The sequence below is a fragment of the Cuculus canorus genome, chromosome 1 (assembly GCF_017976375.1).
Source record: "Cuculus canorus isolate bCucCan1 chromosome 1, bCucCan1.pri, whole genome shotgun sequence".
Taxonomy (NCBI): domain Eukaryota; kingdom Metazoa; phylum Chordata; class Aves; order Cuculiformes; family Cuculidae; genus Cuculus; species Cuculus canorus.
In genome coordinates, this window is record NC_071401.1 from 117,843,393 (window position 1) to 117,868,953 (window position 25,561).

Sequence of the window (25,561 nt, forward strand, 5' to 3'; positions counted from 1 at the left end):
ACACCTCCAGGGATGGGGCAGCCACAACTTCCCTGGGCAACCTGTGCCTGTGCCTCACCACCCTCACAGGAAAAAATGTCTTCCTAATATCTAACCTAAATCTGCCCTCTTTCATCTCAAAATCATTCCCACTCATCCTATCCGTGCACTCCTCGATAAAGAGTCCCTCACCAGCTTTCCTGCAGGGCCCCTCTAAGTACTGGAAGGTCGCTATAAGGTCTCCTCGGAGCCTTCTCTTCTTTAGGCTGAACAACCCCACCTCTCCCAGCCTGTCCTTGTACAGGAGCTGGTCCAGCCCTCGGATCATCTTTGCATCCCTCCTCTGGACTCGCTTCCAGTACCAAGTCACACAAACTTCCCGTCACTCCTACATGTTAGATGTCCAGGAACTCCATCTGTACAGAATCAATCCGGACCTAGAGCCACACTGGGAGCTTTGAAGCCTGGGCTAATCACTATAGCTCAACACAACGCGACGTGGGACCTCGCACCGCCGCGCCATGAGGGGGCGACACCGAGGCTATAAGGGAGCGTGGTCAATGTGAGAGGCGTGGCCTTTGCAGGAGAGGGCGTGGCCAGTGCAGCAAGGGGCGTGGCCTATCCGTCAGGGTGCGTGGCCGAGGCTGTGGGGGGTGGTGTCGAGGCGGCGAGGGGGAAACTATGCGGGACGGGGCGTGGTCGTTTCTAGCGGGGGCATGGTCTTGGCAGGAGAAGGCGTGGCCGAGGCAGCAGGGCGCGTGGATAATGCAGCAGGAGGAGTGGCCTCTCCGGCGAGGGCACGACTGAGGTGGCATGGGGCGTGGCCTGAGCGGCGGGAGCGCGGCCTAGGAGGTGAGAGGAGAGACTGCGGCGGGGGCGTGGTCGATGCAATGGAGGCGTGGCCTATGCAGCAGTAGGGCGGGGCCGATGCGACGGGGGCCTTGGACTGGAGGGCAGTGGGCGTGGCCGCGTCGCGTTGTGCGGCGGGCGGAAGTGCTTGCCCATTCCGCGCCCTCCCGGTGTGCCCCGGGTGTCCGGTGACCCCTTCCCACGCCGGGCGAGCTCGTCATGGCCGCCTCGAAGCCCGTGGAAGCGACGGGCGGCGGCGGCGGTGGCGGCGGCACGGGGTTGTCTCGCTGGCAGCTGGCGCTGGTGCTGGGGGCGCCGATCCTGCTGGGCGCCGGCGCGCTGTATCTGTGGGGACGTCGCGCGGCCCGGCGCAAGGGCGCGAGCGAGCGCAAGACCCCCGAGGGGCGCGCAAGCCCCGGGCCCTCCTCCTGCGGGGGGGGCGGCGGCGGCGGGCAGCCCGACGGGCCCGGCCACGAGGACACGGTGAGCGCGCGGACGCCGCCCCGGGCGCGCGCGGTGGCCGTTAACGTCCCCGCCGCGGAAGGGAAAAGAGGGAGGAAGCTAACATAGAACGGGGGCCCCTTCGCCTGGGGTGCCGGGGGGCTGGGGAGTGGCGGGGGTTCGGGAGCAAGGGGAGCGGAGGGGGGCTGCTCGGCCTGCAGGAGGCATGCCCGCCGGCCTGGAGAAGCGGGAATAGCAGGAAGATATGCCGCGGGAGGGTTACGTTGGATATCAGGAAAAAGCTCTTCGCCCAGAGGGTAGTGGAGCCCTGGAACAACTCCCCAGGGAAGCAGTCGCTGCACCGAGCCTGGCAATATTCAAGAAGCCGTTGGACAATGCGCTCAGACACATGGAGTGAAGTTTGAGGTTGCCCTGTGCAGGGACAGGACATGGATTCTATGATCCTTGTGAGTCCCTTCCAACTCAGGTCATTCCATGATTCCACAAAGTCTATGCCGGCCATGGAGGATGCACGTGAGGAGATGGATGAAGGCATGCTGAAGCGGGTGCATTCCATTGGTGCCCTCATCATCGCGTGGTGTCTCTGGAAGGGGGAGAAGAAGCCTTTGGACAATACACTCAGGCACATGGGATGAAGTTTGGGGCTGTTCTGTGCAGGGACAGGAGTTGGACTCAGTGATCCGTGTGGGTCCCTTCCAACTCAAGACAGTGTATGATTCCAATTAGTCTCTATGTCAGCCACAGAGGACGCATGTGAGAGGACGGATGGCGGCACACTTGCAGCAGATGTGCTCAGGTGGTGTCCTCGTCGTGCTTGCTGCATAAAACTGGGAGAGTGGCTCCTGTGAGCACAGGATGCTCATTACTGGGCTTGTTTCTCGTTTCGCTGTTGTTGGCAGCACTTTGGCTAGAGGGTGTGCTTTTGTTCCAGTCCTGGTGCTTGGAAAAGTGTTACTGAATGCCTCTTGTCGCAAAGTATGCATTGACCAGGTTAGTGTGGATCTGGCAGCCTGCTGCTTGTTGGGTGAATGTGCTTCTACTTCTGAGGTGTCAAGTAGTTACTAGTAAGTTTCTTCCAGGGTTAGTACTTTGAAAAGGAATTCTGTGATCTGTTTTGTATTAGTCTGAGATGCTGGATACAGCACATTGGAGAGAAAACAGAATCAAAATCTTTTTAGAAAGAAATATTTTCTGTGAAAATACAAAAGCCGTACAGTTCAATCAATAGACACTTCAGGGTAGAATTTGCTTAAATAGGTGTGTTTTCAAAACTTACCTTTATTCCATTGTAAATTACCTTTCTGAGAATTTTCAGATCAAACTACCTATACAAAAACTGATTAGATCTATTAGATCTATTAGATTAGATCTATGATCTCTTGTATGCCCATAAGTGGAAAAATGTGTCTCAAGTACACTTTCTGCACATCTACAGTCACAGATGTATCATGATGGTCACATTGTATTACTGAGGTGAGGTTTCAACTGACAAGCATGTTTAAAGAGGTGGAGTTGACAAACTGATCAGCTTTGATAAGAAAATACCATTAAAATATTCTTCTCCCATTCCTGTGTATCACCTGAAACACTCTCAACTGTCAGACCACAAGCTTAAACTTCCTGACTGAAATAATCAGGAGAGAAGCCACCTTCAGGAGATTGGAAAAGGTTGGTTTTAACGTTGGTCGTTTCAGTGATGAAGCTTAGTGTTACGTGAGTGGTGAAGGAGGAGGTCAGCTTCATAGCTAGTGAATCATAGATACCCTTAGGCGTTCCTGGAAGTGTAGTGAGCTGCAAAACCTATGCTGGATCTGGAGGCTGTTATGTGAATGTAGTGATTTGTTCCTTCTTGGGCAGCAGTACTGAGCAAGTAGTGTTAGGAGGACAAATTCAGACTTTGCTTACTGTGATAGCTTTGGCTTATGGCTGCAAACGGCAACTGGCATATTAATGGCAGTGTTGTTGTTACATGTGAGCTCTGGTGGGCAGGCTCCTTGTAGCCTTTGTGTAGCTGCAGTGACTTTGCTACTTAACTCTGGGTTTCTTTGTTGTATTTCTGAATTGTAGTATGTACTATGAAGTGGTTTGTAGTCATTCTGTAGTTGTACTTGAAACAAGTGCTTAGAAACTTTAAACACTTATATAGCACTTGATTTAAAATATTGCGTGTCTAGCACTTTCAGATTGCTCCACAAATTAAATTACTGGAAGACTCTATGCATCTAAGAATCAGTATGTGGGTGAGTGGTATGACCTGGAGTTTCTTGAACAGTGTCATTGCTTATACTGTAAAGAAATGAGAGATGTTACTTAGGAAAGCTGTAGAAGAATGTATCGGATTTGCCTGATTACATAAGAGAATTCTTCAGCTGGTCAAAATATGGCTGCAGCAGAAAAATTAATGTGGCTGGAGGTTCCCTTGTCTGCTTTGTGTGTGTGTTGAGGATTGCTTTCCTGTTCCTGATATCCAAAGTGGTGATGCCATGTAGATTTTGTGTTTCCACGCATAGTTTATTAGTTATGGATATTATTGATAAGGCTCTTGACTGAAAATACAGCCATTGCAGGTGCTTTACGTGTCAACTACCTGCATTGTTATCAGTCTGCCTTTCTAATGTAGTGGGATATTTTCTTAAACTCAGTCAGATTTCAGATACAAGTCTGTACACTGAATAAGAACTAGTAATTCATTTTAGAGTCTAAACACAGGAGAGAAGTCTTTTAGAAATCACATAGGTCAATAATGAATGCGCTACCAACAGCAGGGTTTATGTGCATGTCGGGTAACTATTCTTTTACTCATAAATGTAATTTAGTACTCAAAGTACTCAAGATTTTTTGTTCATTTAATTAAATTGGCTTTTGTATCAATTTGTTGCTCAGTTCACTGTTTCTGAAGAGACAACCTAGAATTTTTTTGTTTGGTCTTTGAAAATGTGTGGGGTCTAAAATCTTCATTGTTTTTTAGTGAGACTACTTACTATTCTGCACACAGGTCAGCCTTTTCTTTCACCTGCTGCAGAGTGAAATGCTTTCCCCAGGCTGCATCTGCACTAGAGTAGTGTCCTGGCATAGGTGCACTGGCCAACTGTGCAATCCGCAACTGACATTGTGTTGGCAGAAGCCCTTAGCGTAGGTGCTATATCGGGAGAAGCTGAACTACTTTGGAGATTGCTTCTCTTGTAAGCACAGCTCCCCAACAGTACGGTAAACTGGTCTTATTGAACAAGTTATGTGCTGATGATAAAACTGCATCTGTGGATGACTCAAAGGTCAGGAAGTCAAATGACATCTGTTAATTGCGGAAGTTGTTGGTGTTTCTTACAGTTTGGATGGAATGTGTTTTAGTTGCTAACAGCAGGTGCTTTTTACGTGCTCACTTTGTTTGTCGTCTATGTTGCATAACTTAAACATACTGGAGAAGTAAACTGCTTTGCATTTATTGCATTAATTGATGCTCAGGTGATTTTTTTTTTTTTTAACTTATTCCATAATAACTTCTTAGTAAGTTTATTCCCTACTTGTTTGACAGGAGCAAGCAGTTGAGGTAATGTGTTGGCTACTTCAGTATTTTTTTTCTAGGTCTGCAGCAGTTCACCGTCCTTGCACATTTTCCTCTGAGATGAAGATAGCCCTTGAATGCAATGGTGGGTGAATGCAGCCAAACTCCTTGGCTTCTGTGGTGCCACATAGTGGGATCAACAGCCAACTAGTATGGCTTCTTTCCAGTATCTATTTTGATAGCAATTGTGGAATATTCCTGTCTCACTGCTGTGACATTAGATCGGTGTATGAACGAATTAAGCCCCTTTGTCTAGATATACTTATTGATACTTGATACTTATTCTGAACTGATCTCAGCAATGTAAAAAGTCACTTCTGTTGTACTGTGCACCTGTTGCCTGATAAATCTCACTATTGACCTACTGTCAGGCTTCTGTGGTTCATGCCAGCTGTAGTGGACAGGTGTAGAAAACATAAACATATAATAGCAGTAGAACAATTGTTAGACTCTTGGCAGCTCACTCACGTGCAGCTTGCCTATTCATGGTAGGTGTGAGTGGCAAACTCATTTAAAAGGGAGGTGACTGATGGAGAATGCTGACAAATTATACTGTAAATTTGCTTAATTATTTCTAACTAGAATATGACCTTGTTTGTGCTCTGAATCTTAAGCTCACGTGGACATAACTTTTCTCTTAGTGAGTTTAGTGCTAAGGAGAATCTTAAAGCTGTTTATACTTGGTTAATGCCTTTCAGTATAGGTCTGAGATAAGACTTAAGATGAACATTAGTCAAAAAAAAAAGGAAAGATAGGTATGCAGTAACAGCAGGTATTCAGAAAACGCCACGTTTTTTTTGATACCTGATCTCACCAAGAGCGTCCTCTCACTTGGAGAGAAAAATAGAGGTCTAGACCAGGGCTTGTTTGGGTTTTTTTTTTTGCTTTTTTTTTTTTTTTTTCACAATTTGATGAATTATGGTGGCTGAAAACCTAGTCCCCATCCATGTCATCTGTCAGACAAGGGCTCACGCAAATCCTTTTCAACCAAAAGAAAATGCTGAAACTTGCTGGTCATGTTTCTGTTGTGAATCACTGTTGTCATTGTCTGGCAGCAAATTTCTTGTTCTGCTTTAGAAAAATATGCTCCCTCAAATATATGAAGTTCTGAACTGCTAGTTTAACTATATTGACATTACTGGGGCTTAATAAGCTTAATTCTCACAGCTGGCAGTCTGTTGCAGATGAGTTGCTGTTGTTTGCATGCAGTTTCTTTTGTGAGGAAGGCACATTTGCTGAGCTTGAAGTAACAGTTAAGAAATTTTTGTCAGTGTTGCCTGGTCTTTAGGCAGTTAGCAATCTGCTTGTTGAGTTGCCTAGATAACTGAGTGCTTCTCAAGTACACACATGTCCTTTGGCTTGAACTCTATTTTAAGACTTGTTAGTGAACAGTGGCTGAAGGCAGTCCCTAAGTACTGAGATGTTTTGGGGTTTTTTTTTATGCAACTGCAGATAACTTCTGTACTATCTGTTTTTACTGCCTTGGCATCTAACTGATTATGAACTTCCATTCATTTTATTGGTCTGGCTTGCTTATTGCACAGATTCTTTGACCAGAAGGTGACAAACTGTGAGAGCTTTTCTTGCTCTGTATGGACCCTCACCTTAGGGACTACGAATGTCCAGGACATCACATAGAAATACAGCAGGTCAGGTGAGGAGAAGTGATGAAAGTGGAAAATAATGTCTAGAAAATTGCAAGAAAATGGAAGAAGAAGGTGTGAGGTTTTTTGGTAACTTTTACATAAGGTACATAAAGTTTGCTTCCATAATCAGTTTCTTATTTGTGTACAACTTCAGTGTAGCAAATGAGAAGGGCTGGAGGGCTGAGAAACAGCAGCCTAGAAATTTTATCAGGGTTAAATCTAAGGCTTGACAAACTATTTAAAAAACTGATCTGATGCTAAGAATTAATTTTTGTATTCTCATTTATACTATTATGAAAAGGTATTGCAATATAATGTGATGTGATTTTTTTTTTTACTATCTTAAAAAAATCTAAACCAAACAACAGCAAAATAAACCTGAACAACAAGCAACAGAAACATACCAAAGCAAAAGAGACTCATGAAATTAAGGTTTTTTAGTGCTTTTGGCTTCTTCAGTTTATAGTGCAGTTGGGCAAGTTGAATATGTAACTTTAAACAAATCATTAAGCGCTTTTTTTGAGGAAAAAATGGTTATGAATATTTTTAAATCTAAAAAAATTAAAGGAAAAGCTATATTTTTGGTTTTGTTTGTTTTGTTCTATAAGTTGATCAGTTGTATAGCAAAGCTGTAAATGAATCCACTGTTTTCTGCTATGTTATGTATGATAACAGAGTTTCATGATTGTTAAGAAAATTAATCTCATCAGGATCATTAATTTTTAAAAAGTTGTATTTAGAATCTAGTATTGTGTTTTATCACCATTTGCGCCTCAAGACTTAGCTACAACATTTTGTTACTTCTAATGCACAATTTCCATTCAGTCTGTGTGAGATATATTCCTCATGGATGTGGGATACTAAGTGACTCTGTTTTTTCATCTTAAGTCCTTATCAGAGTGGGTTTATTAATGATACAGAGCTGTTTTAGCCTTTACATTTAGAAGGCAGCCATTTCATTCAATGGTGTATTGCATGCATACTGAGGACTGAGACCTTATAGCGACCTTCTAGTACCTGAAGGCGACTATGTGAAAGCTGGGGAGGGACTGTTTACAAAGGCTTGTAGTGATAGGACTAGAGGCAATGGGTATAAACTGGAGAGGGGCAGATTTAAACTAAGCATAAGGAGGAATTTCTTCCTGATGAGAGTGGTGAGGCACTGGCACAGGTTGCCCAGGGAAGTTGTGGCTGCCCCATCCCTGGAGGTGTTCGAGGCCAGGTTGGATGGGGCTCTGAGCAGCCTGGTCTGGTGCGAGGGGTTGGAACTGGGTTATCTTTAAGGTCCTTTCCAACCAAAACTGTTCTGTGACTATAGCATAATAGCATGACTAAGGTTGCAGAGAAAGCTTAAAGCAGCATAAACAAAGAAAAAGGTTGGTTTTTTTCTTGCCATGGGCTTTATTGCTGACTTTATTACATGGTAGCATATTATGCTCTAACTCCTGACTCCTTGCTCCCAGATTTCATGCCTCATGCAGTGTGTGGGGCAGAGAGCAATCATGGAGTTAGCATCTATTCAGTGATTCATTTCTGTATAGTTGATTGTGTGGTCTGTGGTCCTGCTACTGTTATTCAGAGCTTACTCTGTTATTGAAGTTACCGTGGCAGCGGCCCCTGATCTCAGAAGGTTTTAGTCCCTATTGTGTGCTCATAGGCTTCTCTGAAGACTTCATGCTTCCCAAGAATCAGAAGAGAGACAATGACAGCCCCAAACCAACAGATTTCTTGCTTCCATTTAGAATTCGTTTCTCATACTTGACACTGGGGCAGCCATTGTATTTGCATATTATCCAGTAGCATCTGTCTTTATGCAGGAACTGCAGTGCAAGGCTGTCAGAGTGCATAGGATAGAGCAGATGCACAGGTCAGCCTGAGGTGCAGATCACTGGGTTAAGGGAATTGGCAGTGATCATAAAGTTGTAATCTAATTGTAGTGTAGGATTAATTTCTGCAGTTTTAAACAATTTTCATACTGGAAACACAGGTCTGAATGTTAACGTAGCCCACATCTTGCATTTTTTCTTATCAGTATGAAATAAATTAGAAGAGTGCTGAATTTTGTAGATCATTTCACAAAGATATTTCTAATGTCATTTGCTACAGAAATGCAGAAGGAAAAATTCAAGCTGACTTTCATGCATTGGGTTTGTTTGCGGCATATATATAACTATTTCCTTACCTAAAAGAGAAGCATTGTTATATTGGAAGCTAAATTTAGGGCATACTTGAAGTGTAACCTTTTCAAAACTGTGTTGAGTTTTAAAGAAAGACTTCTCAAATGCAGTGTATGAAAAGGGGTGAAGTTAATCTTTTATCAATTTTAATTGAAATCATTAAAACCCAAAAATGTAAAAGCAAAGCAGATTATCTTGTTCTTTGAGCAATAGATATGGTACAGATTGATTTCCTATAATCCTAGTGATTGGTGACTGGTGAGAGAAGGGCTTTTTTGGCAATAGGGATATTTAAGAAATTCTCTCCTTTATGTGGTTCCAGTGGTAAGTCTCTGCTCAGGACAGTGCCTGTATAGTACTTCTGTTCTATTTAGATGCCTTATTTTTACGTAGGAACTAAGGCTGACCCTCATCTGGTTCTCTCTTGCTATGACTGGAAACCAGCCCTTAATAGAGGGTCTGTACAGCAACTCCTGGATTCCCTTCAGGTTTTCAGGAAGGCAAAACAGCTTTGTTTTCCCTACAAGTTTTATTCGTCTTGCTCAGTAGGTCTTTCCACAAAGCATTTTCCATATTTAGTTCATAGTCTGCTGAGTCAGCCCTGGTCTTATAGACTATATGTGTTTCAGTAGGAAACTTTTCCTGTATGAATTACTTTGAGGGCTTTGTTGTCTTCACATATTTAGTCTTTGGAGAAGTAGCTCATCTCATTGATTCTTCTGACGACCCATCACACAAACAGGATTTAATCTTAGCTTTCCAAAGAGAAATTACTGTATTGTTTTAATGCCATCATGGCAAATCATCTGAAAAGTTTGTCTCCTATGTGATATACTCACAAAAGAAAATCTCTTGTGTTTTTCCAGGAAATGGAAGGAGGGATATTTTCAGAAGTCTAGACTAGAGTTTCCTACTCAGTTTCATTTTATATCTTTGAAGACCAGCTGATAAGTACATAGTTTGTGTATGGTGATGCTTTTCTTATTTGAAATGGCCTATTGCTTTCTTTTTCAGAGCCCTCTTGATAAAGCCCAAGCAGCCAAGAACAAAGGAAACAAATATTTTAAAGCGGGAAAGTATGAGCAAGCTATTCAGTGTTATACTGAGGCTATCAGCCTGTGCCCTCCTGAGAAGAACCTTGATCTTTCTACCTTCTATCAAAATAGAGCTGCTGCCTATGAACAGCTGGTAAGAAGTTATAAATAATTATGTGTTTATTCTAAAAAGTTGCATTGTAACTTGTGTATTTTGTGATACCCACTGAATGATCCCAGGTAATGATATCTGCTGCCTTCACAAAAAGATGCTGTAGCTTGCAGCTATTTTTTATTAGCTCATCACACTTTTCCACAAATAAAATGATTTTCTGTTAACTGTTCTCAGTCTATCTAATGTAATTCTTGTGTGTACCTTTCTTGTAAGACAAGATTTTAATTTTTTTATCCTCTGGAACAATTTTTTTCTATGTGAGTTAATTTTGCTTCTCTCTACTAGAGTATTTCTTTTAACTATTAGGTGAAAGGCCAGGTATTTTGGAAGATTGTTACTTCAAAAATTAAATAAGAAATCTCAAAACCCCTGTAAAGCTCAGTATCTAAATTTTGCACACATGGAAGTAACATTAACTTGATAGCTGAGTATATGATGTTAGAAGTCAAACAGTGTTGTATCAATGGATTCGCTTATTAGGTCAAATTGGTGAGCTGTGTAACGGAGTGGGAAAATTGGATTTGTACAGTCTGAAGTATGAAGCGTGAGACTATGATTAGACAAATCTAGTCTTGAAAATTAGAGGGGAAATAAAACAGTTATTGTCTAATCAGATACTACTTATAACACAAATTCATGCCATAATGAATCCCAAATATATGTGGTTCCTCTTTTTTCAGTTCTTAGCAAAAAGCCTGTTTTGATACATACATTTTGCAGATAAGTGGATACAAGGGTATTTAGATTTTAGTACCCTTGACCAGCTCCGCTCCTACATATTCATTTATCATCCCTTTGTGATAACATAGCGTAGTAAATTGAAGTAACAAGTTTTTTTTTAATAATAATTTCTTACCACTGTGTTAAACTTGTTTGTTGGTTTTCATTGGTTATATATCCTTTTTTTTTTTTTTTCCTATTTGTTTTGTACCAGTCTTTCAGTCCCAATGTTACCTCGTGCAGGCATCTTCACATCAACTCATTGTCTTCTCCCGTATGCTTTGCACAACTGTCTGGTTTAATTTTTCTGTAGGAATTCGTTTTCTGTTTTGTGGCTCTTCTGGTGCAGGTGGCTGCCAGTGGTGCCTGGCAGTTTCTTACTGAGAAACTTGCAGAAATAGAAGCAAGCAGGTAGAACCAGAGTCCCGGGGAACAGCAGCTGCCGTTAGATGGGCATGACCCCAGAGTTGGTAGTGGAAAGCTAATATAACGCAGCTGAGTAGGGCCTCTGTCATTTTGTTTTCTGCCCACAGCAAAAATGGACAGAAGTGGCACAAGACTGCACAAAGGCTGTTGAGCTTAACCCTAAATATGTAAAAGCTCTCTTCAGACGTGCGAAAGCTCATGAGAAGCTAGACAATAAGAAGGAATGTTTAGAAGGTGAGTGTCTCTTGATATGTATACTTAAAACTGGAATTAACTCCGGTATTTGGAGAAGGATAACTTCTGGGATTGTTTTTACTTCTGTAACTACAGTAATACAAAATTATTTATTTTAAACCATTCATATTTACTGAAAATACATTTTCTTGTAAGAAGAAACCTTTTCCTGTTTTTGAAGCTGCCATCCACTTAGATCTGAAATAGTTGCTGAGAAATTGATGTTACTAAAGCCACTCAAGGTATTCTTTTTCCAAAAAAATCCCTACATTTTATTTTAAAATTTATGTAACATGCTGTGTGGATAACCCAGACAACAGTCATTCTACTTCCATACAGTAACAAGCTTTCTTGCTTGTTTGTTTTAGAGAATCAGTGCTACTACAGAAGCCAGGGTGGTTTTGCAGGTGGAGATATTTTGTCAGAAACAAGAGTATTGCAGTCATTTAAATGCATTTTGCCAGTATAAAAGGGAAGACAGCTTCAGAAGCATTCAGTTCTGATGTATAACTGTTATGAAAATTGGAACAGGTTTTAAAAATAACATTTTAATATCAACACTATGTATTTGGCAGAAGCTACTGTATCATATCCTTCCAAATAGTGTTTGTAACACAATACATTTTGAACTGTGAGGAACATGTGAAAATTAAGAAGTACTGCAGATCAGGTGTGTTGTCTTAGGACACTTTTGAACTAAGGGACATGTTTTTAACAGACCCATAAGAATGCATTTCGCACTGCAAAACATGATCTGGGCAGCAATGACTTCACATTTTCAGAGGGTTCTACCTGTGAAATGAATGTGATGTGATACCAGCTAGCACTTCAAATAGACCAGCAAGATATTCCTCTTAAACTCCCATACAAGGACAGGCTGATAGAGTTGGGGTTGTTCAGCCTGGAGAAGAGAAAGCTCTGAGGAGACCTTATAGCGACCTTCCAGTCCCTGAAGATGCTACAGGAAAGCTGGGGAGGGGCTTTTTACAAGGATGATGGGACGAGGGAGAGTGGCTTTAAATTGGAGAGGGAAAGATTTAGGCTAGACATAAGGAGGAATTTCTTCACAATGAGTGTGGTGAGGCACTGGCACAGGTTGCCCAGTGAAGTTGTGGCTGCCCCATCCCTGGAGGCGTTCAAGGCCAGGTTGGATGGGGCTCTGAGCAGCCTGGTCTGGTCGGAGGTGTCCCTGCCCATGGCAGGGGGTTGGAACTGGGTAGGCTTTAAGGTCCCTTCCAACGCAAACTGTTCTTTCTAGGAACTTCCTCCATTCCAAAGAGATGAGCAGAAAAATTTGAGATATAATATGGGAAGATAGCTTAAACTTAGGAAAAAGTGAGATGTGATGAGACTGAATGTGAATTCTAAAAGTAGAAAATTAGGATCGGTCCCAGAAGAGAAGCTGTGTTAGCACTTTTAATGTGAACATAATATGAATATAATTACTATCTTCAAAGTTTCAAAATGGTGAAAGTCCTTACTAGAGGTATACATTTTCACTGTTCACCTAAGTGTATTTGTCTCTAGATAAAAACACGAAGATATAATTAAATACAATTTCTTTAATTCTCTGTCATGAAGTCCTTTTATCACAAGGAGGTCATTCTGGATACAAATCTGTGTCTTGGAAAACATGATAGATACAGCAAACTGGAAACAGAGGCTTTTACCCTTGAACAAGATGTGTATGAGTTTGGCAGTGACTCATTGTAAAAGGGGCACATTTTAGTGTACTGCAGTGACTATCAGAATTTGCCTTTAATCTCACTTTTGTATGTTGTTTCCTAGATGTCACTGCAGTCTGCATTTTAGAAGCCTTCCAAAACCAGCAAAGTATGCTATTAGCTGATAAAGTTCTTAAACTCCTTGGAAAAGAAAAGGCCAAAGAGAAATACAAGGTAGGACTTGTGATATTGCTGACAAATTCTGATTTTACCCAACTGGTTGTTGAAATTCTGTCACTTGATGTAAGCAAGTCACTGTCTTCATCTGCTGAAGAGTAAGATTGAACAAGAATGGTTTTGTACAAAGCTACTATTGTACCAGTGTTGTTTTCCATTGTGACCTATCTAAAGTCATTGAAACTTCAGTAGGGAAGATGTGTCTGTTTCTAGCACTTATTTCTCTTTAATAATCAAATTTATTTTGACATTCAGGAGACACACACCCTATGCTGGAGTGCTGCCCCTGCCTGGAGCTTTTCTGGACTTGCAGCATAATCGAAAATAATACTGTTACATCTTTTTATTAGTGGTCAGACTTCCTGATTCTGTCTTAAAAAATATGCCTTCCTCTCCTACCTACCACAGATTCCTTATGATGTTCAGTCACAGGCTGTTTCTGTTCTCGCTCTGTAAATAGGTGCTCACACTTGAACTTTTCTATTTTGGCACTCAGAACTCTTTGTGTTAATGTTTGGAAACTGCAGAAAAGAAAAGTATGGAAGTATAGGAGTAGCCAGGAGCAGGCATTTTAAGTGGCTGTTCATTTACAAAGAAGTTGGAACAGGTATTAAAACACTTTCACTTGTTATTAAAATGTTCTAGCTTGTTGTTTGTGGCCATGATTGAAGTACAGAAATTCAAGTTGGTTTCGAGATGCTGCATTTCTTTCCTATAGAAACTCACATAAGTGTGTGGTGTTGAGGTAACACAAAATGAATTGGGTTATTGGGGGGGGGTGGTAGCATCACAAATTAGGCGTGCTTCAAAAAGGCAGTATTATGATTGGACTTAATAAGGAAGTTTAGAAGAGTGCATTCAAAATTTTTTGCAGGAAAGATGGAACTGTAATTCTTGTGTGCAGAGTTTATTTTGAGCAAGAAATATTTTTCAGCTGCAGAAAGAAATTTTGTACCAGGGAAGCATTATTTCTAGGACTTCAAGAAAAATGCGTAGTATCTGGGCCAAGCTCCTCGTGGAATTAGGATATTGCCTCATTAGACTTCATTGAAATAGCAGCAGCTTCTCTTGGACAAGTTGGAGAAAAGGCCAAATTGCCATTCAGAATTTACTTGAGTTTAGGTTCATGCTTTAATTGACAGTTTGCATTTTTCACCCAATTTATGTGCACACATACTGCTCTAATACACCTACCCGATGTCTTATGATGCTTTAAGAGTCCTCACTGCTAGCCATATATGCAGAAAGGTACTATTTCCTTCCTCTCTTGAGTATCTTCACTTTATTCCTACTGGTGATGGGTATTGTGTTGTGATCTGAAGCATAAATGATCCCTAAACATCAAACTGTCAAACCAAAAATAGCAGACTATAAAATCATAGAATCACCAGGTTGGAATGGACCCACTGGATCATCGAGTCCAACCATTCCTAACAATCCCTAAACCATGCCCCTCAGCACCTCATCCACCCGTCCTTTAAACACCTCTAGGGATGGTGACTCAACCACCTCCCTGGGCAGCCTGTTCCAGTGCCCATGACCCGTTCCATGAAAAACTTTTTCCTGATGTCCAGCCGGAACCTCCCCTGGTACAGCTTGAGGCCATTCCCCCTTGTCCTGTCCCCTGTCACTTGGGAGAAAAGGCCAGCACACTCCTCTCCACAACCTCCTTTCAGGTAGTTGTATAGAGCAATAAGGTCTCCCTCAGCCTCCTCTTCTCCAAGCTAAACAACCCCAGTTCCTACAGCCGCTCCTCATAAGACTTGTTCTCCAGCCTCTTCACCATCTACGTTGCTCTACTCTGGACACTCTCCAGAGCCTCAACATCCTTCTTGTGGTGAGGGGCCCAGAACTGGACACAGAATTCGAGGTGAAGTCTCACCAGTGCTGAGTATAGAGGGAGAATAACTTCCCTGGACCTGCTGGTCACACCGTTTCTGATACAAGTCAAGATGCCATTGGCCTTCTTGGCCACCTGGGCACACTGCTGGCTCATGTTCAGTCGACTGTCAACCAACACCCTCAGGTCTTTCTCCTCCGTGCAGCTTTCTGGCCACTCTTCCCCCAGTCTGTAGCACTGCATAGGGTTGTTGTGCCCCAAGTGCAGGAGCCGGTATTTGGCCTTGTTAAACCTCATGGCACTGGTCTCAGCCCAGCAGTCCAACCTGTTCAGATCCCTTTGCAGAGCCTCCCTATCCTCCAGCAGATCCACACTTCCTCCCAGCTTAGTGAGATAGTGGAAAGTCATACATTGGTTCTTTCATGAATGAATTTTGTTACTATCACATTGATTATCCATTTCTATATTTACCATCTGATTTTACCACCTAATGACATGAAATTACATTTCTCTGTTTCAGAATCGTGAGCCTCTGATGCCCTCACCGCAGTTCATTAAATCCTACTTCAGTTCTTTCACAGATGATATAATCTCCCAACCTTTGCTTAAGGGTGAGAAATCAGATGAAGATAAGGATAAGGAGGGAGAGGCTTCTGAAGTAAAAGAAAAGTGAGTGTACAGTACAGTTTGGAATTGTTTGGTATTGGAATTAAGTTTTCAGTGATTTTGACATTCTGCTCAGTGTAACTTGCTGTTCTTTTATAGTTCTTTTCATTTTAAATCCTGTGGTAATAAAGTGATCCTGTTAAAGTAGATCAGTATTAAAATACAAGTTTTTAGGAAGGCTGACTGGCTAGTTCCAAACTGTAGGTGGCTTCGATCTGCTAAACAGAGGAAGGACAATGAGATTGGGAAGATATGCTGAATATTTACTAAAATATCATAGTAAACCTTAGGAGAAGGGAGGACTAGAGAGTACTGAATGATGTTTCTGGAGGAAAGAATGTTTTATACCGAAGGAGAGTTTTCAAGGGAGAAAGCAAGTTGGTCTTTGGATTGGAAAGGAGAAGACAAGCTAGGAGTAGGGTCTTTGTTAATGAAAAGTTTGACTTTACAGCAACTGAGGCTGAAAGGGTGTTTTAATTTTTTGGAATCAAATTGCACATAAATGAGAGGTTTGTTCTGACAAAGAAAAACTTGAGGTTTTTCTTTTTTTGAATGGGGCTTAAGCACCACATGAATGGTGCTTTAACTCGCTATGCTGCTTTCCAGTTTATTTTTGGAAGATACCATTGTGGTCAGTGTGGAAACCACTGCAAACACCATTTTTATGTATTTATTTATTAAAAACAAAGATAGAATGTCCTGACGTAGAGGCAGGTTCGCTGAATCCATGACTCTTAGAATTTCACAACAGAAATTACAGTAAGCTTTCTTCAAAGTATAAACTGCACATTGTTAGGTCTAATACTAGAACATGAAATTCTGTCCCAGCCCTCTTGTTTTAAGGCAGAGATTATTGCTGTCTTTAACACGAAAAAAAAAATGAAGGTCAAGCTCAAGAGCTTTTAAATAAACATTTTTCTTCTTAATTTCCAATGTAGTTTGGCCATTTTTTGTCTAAATCGTTTTCAGTTTGTGGTGGCTCCATACAGGAATATTTGTAACTTGACTTAACGCTGGTGTTGTAATTGAGTATAGGAAAAGTTAGTAGTTGAGTATTTGTTATGATTTAATGAAAAATCTGAATTGCAATTGCAGTGTTCAGTGATTGCATGTATATATACAACTGTTCTTGCATCATTTACAGCTCTGGCTATTTGAAAGCAAAACAATATATGGAAGAAGAGAACTACGACAAAATTATCAGTGAAAGCACAAAAGAAATTGAAGCAAAGGGAAAATACATGGCAGAAGCTTTGCTTCTGCGAGCTACTTTCTATTTACTTATTGGCAATGCAAATGCTGCCAAACCAGACCTAGATCAGGTCATCAGCATGGAAGATGCAAACGTGAAGGTAAGCATCTGTCACAGCTGGATTGTACTTTGGGTTGAGAAAACATAGAAGTTAGATGATAAACTTGCAATATAAGTTCAAGAAATCCACTGAGATGGAAGCATAGGCTGACATACTTGAAATGATTAATTCATGATTCAACTTGAGTTGATTCAATTAGAGTCAATATGAAAGTTACTCCTGCTTAGAATGAATTAATTCTGTCAGTGGAAGAACCTAGTCAAATGAAAAACGTACTGTAATTGTAACAAACTCTGAAGGAATGTTGGATTGGCTAATGCATCTTTGAACTCTTTTTTTTACAGCTCAGAGCTAATGCTTTGATCAAACGAGGAAGTATGTATATGCAGCAGCAGCAGCCTGTGCTATCCACTCAAGACTTTAACATGGCTGCTGATATTGATCCTCAGAATGCAGATGTTTACCACCATCGAGGACAAGTAAGAAACATTAGAGATTTTATCCCAGTACTTGAATATTTCAGTTTATACTAAAAGAAAAATAAAGGTCAGTACATCATTGGAGACACTGTATGCTTTGCTGCAGAAAAACATGAACTTCTAATGTGGAACCGTTGCAGAATAAACACAGAATCTAATTTGCAGGTTCAAGGCAGGCAGAAGCAGTTTATTTCTGTAGCTGTAGGAAAGAAGGCAGAGCGACAGAGGTTCAGCCCTCTATCAGTATGGACTCTGGCTTAAAAGTACTAGAGTTTATATATATTTACAGCAGATATAGGCTGCTCTGTGAAGGGGCCTGGTATCACAGAGCAACATCTGCATAGAAGGAAGCTTGTTACAGCAGATGTAACGTGTTCCTGGTAACTTGGCATCTGTAGTGCTACAGCCTAGACTTGCATCTGTTCAGCTGATGCCTCTCTGGCTTGTGACGCTGCTGTATTCTTGACTAATTTTGAGACCTAGAGAGGCCTGCTTCTACAGAACTGTAATATAAAAGGTCCTGGAAAGAAAAAAAAGACTACCATATGCAGATATGTTAAGTCATATCCATAAGGAAGACTTCCACAGACCAAGTCTCTTTCTCCATGAATTCATTAGATCTCTTTAGTGATTAGAAACAAGAATGGTGTTCTGTGTTTATTGAAGAGAATGGAAGTTTTCTGCAGATTGGAAATGAGTGTTTCTCAGTAGCTTCACAGTAAAGAGAATGGTGAAGTGAGGTCCACTCTTGTGGAGAAATGAGAATGTCAAAAAAAAAGAAAAAAAAGTTGAATGCAAGCTGAGAAAGCAAAAATGTTTCAGTCTCCAAGCAGTCCACAGGCATTAACTACAGCAGGGCAAAGCGACTTGAGAAAATATGCCGTAGTTTTGGAGACCGGACATACGGCTTTAGTATTAATGGCAACGGTCTCAAATGCAAGCATTCTCATTCCATACACATGGACTTTGCCTTTTTGTGCTGGCTTTGTTCTATTACAGCAGTGATTTTTAGTCATGGGTTTTGTAGGTTTTTAGGCAGTTCCAAAACTCAAATGGAGGTGATATGAATAACTAACGCTAATTGAATTATCACTGAAGTCTCTGAAGCACAGATTGAATGCAGAAATAGGATTTTCTTTCATTCTGGCTAGCTAAAAATCCTGCTTGACCAAATCGAAGAGGCTGTGGAAGACTTTGATGAATGTATCAGGCTGCGACCCGATTCTGCCTTGGCTCAAGCACAGAAGTGTTTCGCTCTGGTAGGTAACATGCTGGTGTTCATCTCGATGACAACAGCTCAATATATGTTAATAATAAGGTAGAGAAATAATGTACCAGTTTTTTAGTTAGAGTAAGGGTTTGCTGCTTTTATTTTGAAATGTTCGTTCAAACAGTAGGTCACCTCTTCTTTTTTTGTGGTAGAGGAACTTCTGCTTGTGGTAGTCTTCACTCTGCTTGTATCATATTTAAATAAAGCTTTAATGTTGTGGAAAATGGTCACCTTCAAAAAATTGGAAACAAACTATTTCAAGGTAGTACAATGCCCCTGCATGTAGGAAACTTCTGAGGACAGCTTTGCATGGCCTGAATAAGGAGGAATTCTAGGCTTGGAATTTCTAGGCTCTTGGAATAGAGGGAGGCAACTATAAGGCCTTATGGCTTTTTTCTTTCACCCTTTCTTCTCTCCAAGTCCACTCTTATCAAAAACTTGGATACATTGTATGTTCCTAGAAACAGATTTCGTAGGATACACAGGCACGTCACCTGCTGGAACATGTAATTGTTATGGTGCATGCATCTGATGGGGAATTGGATAGAGGTCTGATGAGCCTTTCTTTTGTATATGGTGGTGTTTCATTTTTTTCCTTTTTTCTTTTGTGTTTTTTCTTCCTTGAACAGTATCGCCAAGCTTATACAGGAAATAGTCCTTTGTCTGTGCAAGCAGCCATGAAAGGCTTTGAAGATGTCATTAAAAAATTTCCAAAGTGTGCTGAAGGCTATGCACTCTATGCTCAGGTACATTTTTCTCTCACTTAAAGAAAATGCTGCATTCCTTTGCACCTTTTATCTTCAGTAACATTTCTTCATTATCTTCTTATATGTTTCTTCAAATAATATGTGAAGAGTTTTGAGAATTAAATTCTGAGATACGTGCCGTCTTTCATGAGCTACCTGAATTTATGGGTAGGGGTGTACTGGGGTAGAGGAAGCAAAGGGAGAATTGGTGGAGCAGAACATAAGTGATAAGAGTCAAGGGTGGTTATTAGGAGACAGAGGGCTGGCATGCACTTCCCCTTGAACTCTTGTATGTGTGGCATATCACTTGATGGATGTCTGGGATTCTCCAAGTACTTTGGTAGTTAAATGCATGGAACTAGGGTAACAGTTTCATTCTGCTACAAATGACATGTACCAGTCAAGCAGTTCAGTATAGGCGTTTGGAGGACGCTTTTACAAGTGTGAAAGAGAGACTGTCATTTCTTCTGTAACAAAACATACCGCTCATTCTAGTACAAAGCATGAGATATTCTGATTTTAAGCAGGCTGGGCAATACGGATGCATCTTCCTTTGTGAAAAGCATGTTTAAAAAAGGAAGCGGTTGAGACAAGTAGAGACTTCTAGAAAGGCTTTTATTTGCAGTACGCTTGGCGTTTTGCTTGTGGTTCTCCCATCATGGATGGTACTGTGATCAGTAATTTGTTCTCTTAAAGGCTAGCAGCTTTCTTTTAAAAAGCCTCTATTTGAAACTGAACTCTGGTAACTGCCTGGCCTGCTGTGTGATAAGAGGGTAATATCCAATCTCTCATTGTCAATATGGTTTTAATTAGAATTAGCCTAGCACAGAGTACGTTTTTTGCTTGCGTATTGACATATAGGTTTCTCTTTTGATACAGGCACTAACTGATCAACAGCAGTTTGGCAAAGCAGATGAAATGTATGATAAATGCATTGACCTTGAGCCAGACAATGCCACTACATATGTTCATAAAGGGTATGTATTGAGTTTTATGACCCATTTCTTCAGGGGAACTTGGCATACTTAGATGAATCAACCTGAATTGAATGTTTGCGTTTAGAAGTTTAGCCAGGAGAAATAACTTTGTGAAAACAGTTTAGTGCTGTTGAATGTACTTCTACAGTTTCTCTTGACTAAACTCTAAATAAAGTTTCAGGAAAGTTTGATTAGTGTTCACTCCTAACTGAGTATCTACTTGAAGTATATCTGACTTTTACTTTAGCCCTACCGTAATTGTAGCTTTGTGCTGAAGTTTTCTCTTTCACAAAACAACTCTAAACAAGTCTTCTTGTGAGGAATTTACTTTTTTTTAGAGACTGGTAATATGGCTTGTTGAAAGTGTCTTTCACATACATGGTTTTAAAGGCCATGAAGCTACTGTCTAGCTGCATTAGGAGTTAAGTACATTTGGGATCTTGGGTTTTTTTGTGCATGTGATCAGTGTTCTGGGAGGAGTATGTCAAGTTTATTCTAAATTTTCTTTCTCTCCTAGTTTACTTCAGCTCCAGTGGAAGCAAGATTTAGACAGAGGGTTAGAACTCATAAGCAAGGCCATTGAAATTGATAACAAATGTGATTTTGCATATGAAACCATGGGAACGATTGAAGTGCAAAGGTAATGTGGAGTTGCTTAATGCTGTCAAGTTGTGGCATTAAGAGTTCTTAGTTGCTTTTGAAATTACAGTAGTCCTTTAGATGTCCTTATGGATCTTAAGTCTTAAGCTCTTTTCCCGAGTGCTGTGCAAGGCCAGGTCTTACCCAAAGTCCCGATTTCAGCTCTGTAACTCTTAGGTAAAACCTTCTTTTCTCTATGACGTAACTCTGTTTTATGATCTGATAAGTTCCTGGGTTCACCAATTTCTTACTTACTGGACAACATGCAGATGAGTCTGGGTAAATTTAAATAAATCCCTAGGCCTCCTGTGTATCTAAAGTAGTCCTTAAACATCTTAGTGGACCATTTGTACTGAGGATCCTGAGCTGTACTCTCAGGCTTGATGATTTGGGTTTAATTCCAACAGGACTGCAGTTTGCAAGTTCCCAGGGTAAAAAGGAAAGATTAATGCACTGTTCTTTAACAGTGCATTGTATTACAATTGTGCAAAAGTTTCTGGTGTAGCTGAGTCTTTTTTTTTACATGTCTAGTCATGAAAATGACAGACAATTTAACTGCTGCCATGAGAAATTTTGCAAGCATTTCCTATTTAAATAACGTGAGCTCTTGTCTGTGCTAGTTTTCCTCTTTAAGTGCACGAACTCTTTTCAAGGGAGATGAGACTTCATTTAGTTGTCTCAGCATTATTTTTGTAGTAAACTTGGTCTCCTGTGGAGAACATTTTATCCCCTACAACTATGCATGTGGGCTCTTAAGAGGAAGGTTGTTTAACTGCTGTCATATTTGTTTAGGCTCAGTAAGACTTCTCTCAGTTTGCACATCATCATCGCTAGTTCTCCTGCTCGTTCCTCCCAAAGTCTTCTTAAGCTGCTAGGTGTAAGCCCTGAAGGAAAAACGATGCTGTAGAGATGAAAAGATTGCTTTGCAAGTCTTAACTGGACTGCATTTTGGTTTATTTCAGAGGTAACCTGGACAAAGCCATTGAAATGTTCAACAAAGCTATCAACCTGGCCAAATCTGAAATGGAGATGGCCCACCTCTACTCACTCTGTGATGCTGCCTATGCCCAGACAGAAGTTGCAAAGAAGTATGGATTGAAACCACCAACACTGTAAAGAAACGAGGAGGAAATGACCTTCTAAAGTGAAGTTGCCCACTTCAGCCAGCCCTAAAGACGCTGTTGCAGACCATGCTGAATGGTGGAACTTAGTTTTTTTTCCCCCTCGTGGTGTTGTCATTTGCTACATCTGTTCAATGTTTCGGTGTTGTGGGAGTGGTTGTTCAAGGAAGTACGCGGTGTGGCATCTTGTTCCTTCTGCAACAAAAACCTTAAAGTGCGTTAAGGGAAATCAAGTTACAGGGGAACAAAAGGAAGATCTTTTGGCCATGCAAATAAAAACTTCACACTGGTTCATTTTGGGTGATTATGTTGTGGGCGATTTTTTGCTTTATCAAACAATGTTACAGCATGTGGGTTTTTTTTCCTGTCGATTTTAAAGGTAAAACTAGCCAGTGCTGTAAAATAGGTTTCTTTTTTATATGCAATTAATCCTTGAGAGTTGATCTTAATTTTGCAAAAAAAAGAAAAAAATTAATTTTCACACTGTTTAATTATAGAGGGTTTTTTTAAGCCAGTAGATGTGGAGAGAATCCTTGTAAATATATGCAAGCATGCACAATCTTCCCTTAAAGGCCTTCCCACCCTCTGCATAACTTACTTGGAAATAGTCCTGTGGCAGCTATTAGGGAATTACTTTGGTAGTCCTTATCCTCACCCCAAGAAGCCCTCGTGCACTGTATAGGAAGGAGAACTGGTAAAAAGGTTGGTTGGGGAGAGAGGTCAGGTAATGCCGCTCCAAGTGTTCTGGAGTGTCCAGGGGAACTTCTGAGAACAGGAAGTACTGCTGGGAGTAAAGCTGCCAAGGTAAGGTCATGCTTGCGTATAATCTTTGTAATCTCTGATGCTTTTGCTTAAATGTAGCATCTGACAGACCGTGTAAATTCTCTTCAGTCCTTAGAGGCTGCTGTGTTCTGCTCCTTGTAATAGCCCCTTTGCAGGAATAAGTGAGGTAAGGAACAAAGCACAGGCTAAAACTTCAAATAACAGATTTAGAACCTGTACTGTTTTCCTCCTCCTTTACACCCTGTCTCGTCCAAGATTACAAATACTGTAGAAAGGAAGCAACTGTCAGCAAACAGCAGACTGGCAAATTATTAAATACAAGTATAAACAATCTTCCTCCAGCTAGGAACTTCCCAGAGGGCTCTCTGGCCTTAGGTTGATCTTTCTGGTCTGGGATTCGGTCGGTCTCTCCATCTTTGCTTCTCCCCTGGATTGGTGTGGCTGGATAAATCTCATATAAATATTTAACTGATGTAGTTTGATTTATAATACACTAATTTGGGTTCCTTTCCATCCTGAAATCATAGATTTGCTTATGCTGAATTGTCTAGCATAGCTCATATTTTAAAGAAACAAACCATGCTGTGGTCAGACTGTCTCATTCTCTGCTTGTGCCACCATGTAGCAGCAGCCTATATTTTCAGCTTGACCTTCCTTTCTCCCAGCAACTACAGTTGAGAATTCAAATGGTGGAGAGTAGACATAAAGACGTAATCAATCATTCTATTTTAGGTAGCTCGGTAGGTGATCTGAAATCAGAGTTTTGGCATAAAATTGAAGGTATTGGAAGGTCCCGGCGACTTCTAAGGGCACTGCACTTAACACCTGTCACATTTCTTCTGGAATTTCCCATCTCTGCATCTGTTACCTGAGAACAGAAAACTGCCAGACTGACTGATACATCCTGTTCTCCTGAGGAGTTTTTATTCGCATGGCCTTATTTACATCGGCATTTTCTCCTCTTCATCCTACCTGTACTCCATTCCTTACCCCACCCAATCAATTAAGGGAAAAAAGCATGTGCTGTTGAATACTAGCATTCCAAATCATCACGGACTTTTGCCTGTTCTCAAACTAGTTTGAAACTGCACTGAAAGGATGCATTGTCTGTAATTTTTTTTGTAAATGACGTATAACCTGTAAACTGAAAAAATAAATATTCCCTTCAAGTCTCTCTCTCTGACATGAATAAGAACAGGGTTTGGTGAAAGTGTTCTCTGCAGTGGTTCTCTCTGTGTTTGAGGGTGGAAGAACTAATAGTGATAGACTCTGGCCATCTTCTCACTTCAACCTCTAAGAAAAAAAATGAGGAAAAAGGGAATTAACATGTCTTAGCTGCGATTGCTTCCATCACTCAGAGAGGCTTGATCTTGAGAGCTGCTGATCACTGGCAAGAGGAAATCCACCCAGGGAAGCTGGGAATCGGATTAGCTGACACCCTGTTAATGTATGTATGCAAGTGGATCCCTTTAGCCAGGTGTGCATGTGAAGTTTGAGTAAAAGCTGATTTTAGTTGGGATCAGGAGCTGCAGTGAAACAAGCATTACTGCTACTTCAAAAAATAAACCTGTTGAAATAATGTAGGAAGCTACTACTGAAGACTTGGGTAAAGCAGGTGTATTTTCGAGACTCTGAGATGTTGCTTCTACACACAGAGTTGTCTTGCAACTTGATTTTGATCGCATAGAATTCATTTATGGTAGACAAGTTTGCCAAAATGGAGATTAGAAGTTGTCACTTGAATGACTAGGATCTAATTGCAGATTGAAAGTGAAAGAGGAACTAATATCTGCAAAGCAACTGTACTGTAGCTTATTCTGGGACTTCTAAGAGCAGCTTAGCTGCAGCTCTAATGCTTCCCAGCTGCCGTGGCAATAACACTGCCTGATAAAATAGGCATCACTGTGTCTTCTGCCATTTCTTTAAAAAGACTTTAAACTCTTTAGGCTGAAATTCTACAGCTGTTTCAGGGCTGTTACTGGCTGGGTTTTCTATACTTAGAGAATAGTGGTGCATATACATAATATGGATACCTAAAGTGCCTGTTTTCTACCAACGCAGACCAACTATTGACTGCTTTAGGTATTGTCTAAGAACTGAGAACCGGTTGTGTTATCATTTTCATTTGAGCTCCCAAAACGTCACACTTCCATTTGCGTCACTTCTGGGTGGATCACACTGGACGTACTCCTAGCAGCTTAGGAGTTATCCTAGCAGACTGAAGAGGACTGAGCCCCCGTCACCTCTTCAGCCAAGTTCACCAGCACAGCTCGCTACAGATTTTCATCCATTCTTGCCCTTTGGGGCTCCAGGCCCAAGTCTGTTGCCTCTTGGGGACTGCACTTTGCATTTTTAAAGTGAAGTGGTCAGCCCACGAGAATCCTGCACTGCTTTAATTCTCCCACAGTGGTACTTACTTCCTGCTCTGCTGCATGTTAAATGAGTGTAGCAAGGGGAGGGACAGACAGACGGAGTAGTTTAGGGAAATGAATGTATAATAGTTGCAGTGATGTAGAAGTTGGAGCACAGTGACAGCCATCACAGATGCCAACTGTCAAGTAT

The 25,561-nt window shown here is 41.2% G+C and overlaps 1 protein-coding gene across 1 annotated transcript; it reads left to right on the plus strand.

Annotated features, from left to right (window-relative positions):
• The first annotated feature begins 951 nt into the window (after positions 1-951).
• TOMM70 (translocase of outer mitochondrial membrane 70) lies at positions 952-25,464 on the plus strand. Its single transcript, XM_054063138.1, has 12 exons — positions 952-1,311; positions 9,690-9,863; positions 11,138-11,264; positions 13,053-13,162; positions 15,526-15,674; positions 16,816-17,023; positions 17,329-17,463; positions 18,615-18,722; positions 19,363-19,479; positions 20,359-20,456; positions 20,974-21,096; positions 22,058-25,464. The coding sequence occupies exons 1-12, from the start codon at positions 1,048-1,050 to the stop codon at positions 22,209-22,211; spliced, it is 1,767 nt and encodes a 588-aa protein (XP_053919113.1). The 5' UTR covers positions 952-1,047; the 3' UTR covers positions 22,212-25,464.
• Positions 25,465-25,561: the final 97 nt, after the last annotated feature.

Coding starts and splice junctions, on each gene's coding strand:
- TOMM70 (XM_054063138.1), top strand. CDS start 1,048: ATGGCCGCCTCGAAGCCCGTGGAAGCGACGGGCGGCGGCGGCGGTGGC. Junction 1,312..9,689: donor GGCCCGGCCACGAGGACACG/GTGAGCGCGCGG, acceptor TTTCTTTTTCAG/AGCCCTCTTGATAAAGCCCA. Junction 20,457..20,973: donor ACTACATATGTTCATAAAGG/GTATGTATTGAG, acceptor TTTCTCTCCTAG/TTTACTTCAGCTCCAGTGGA.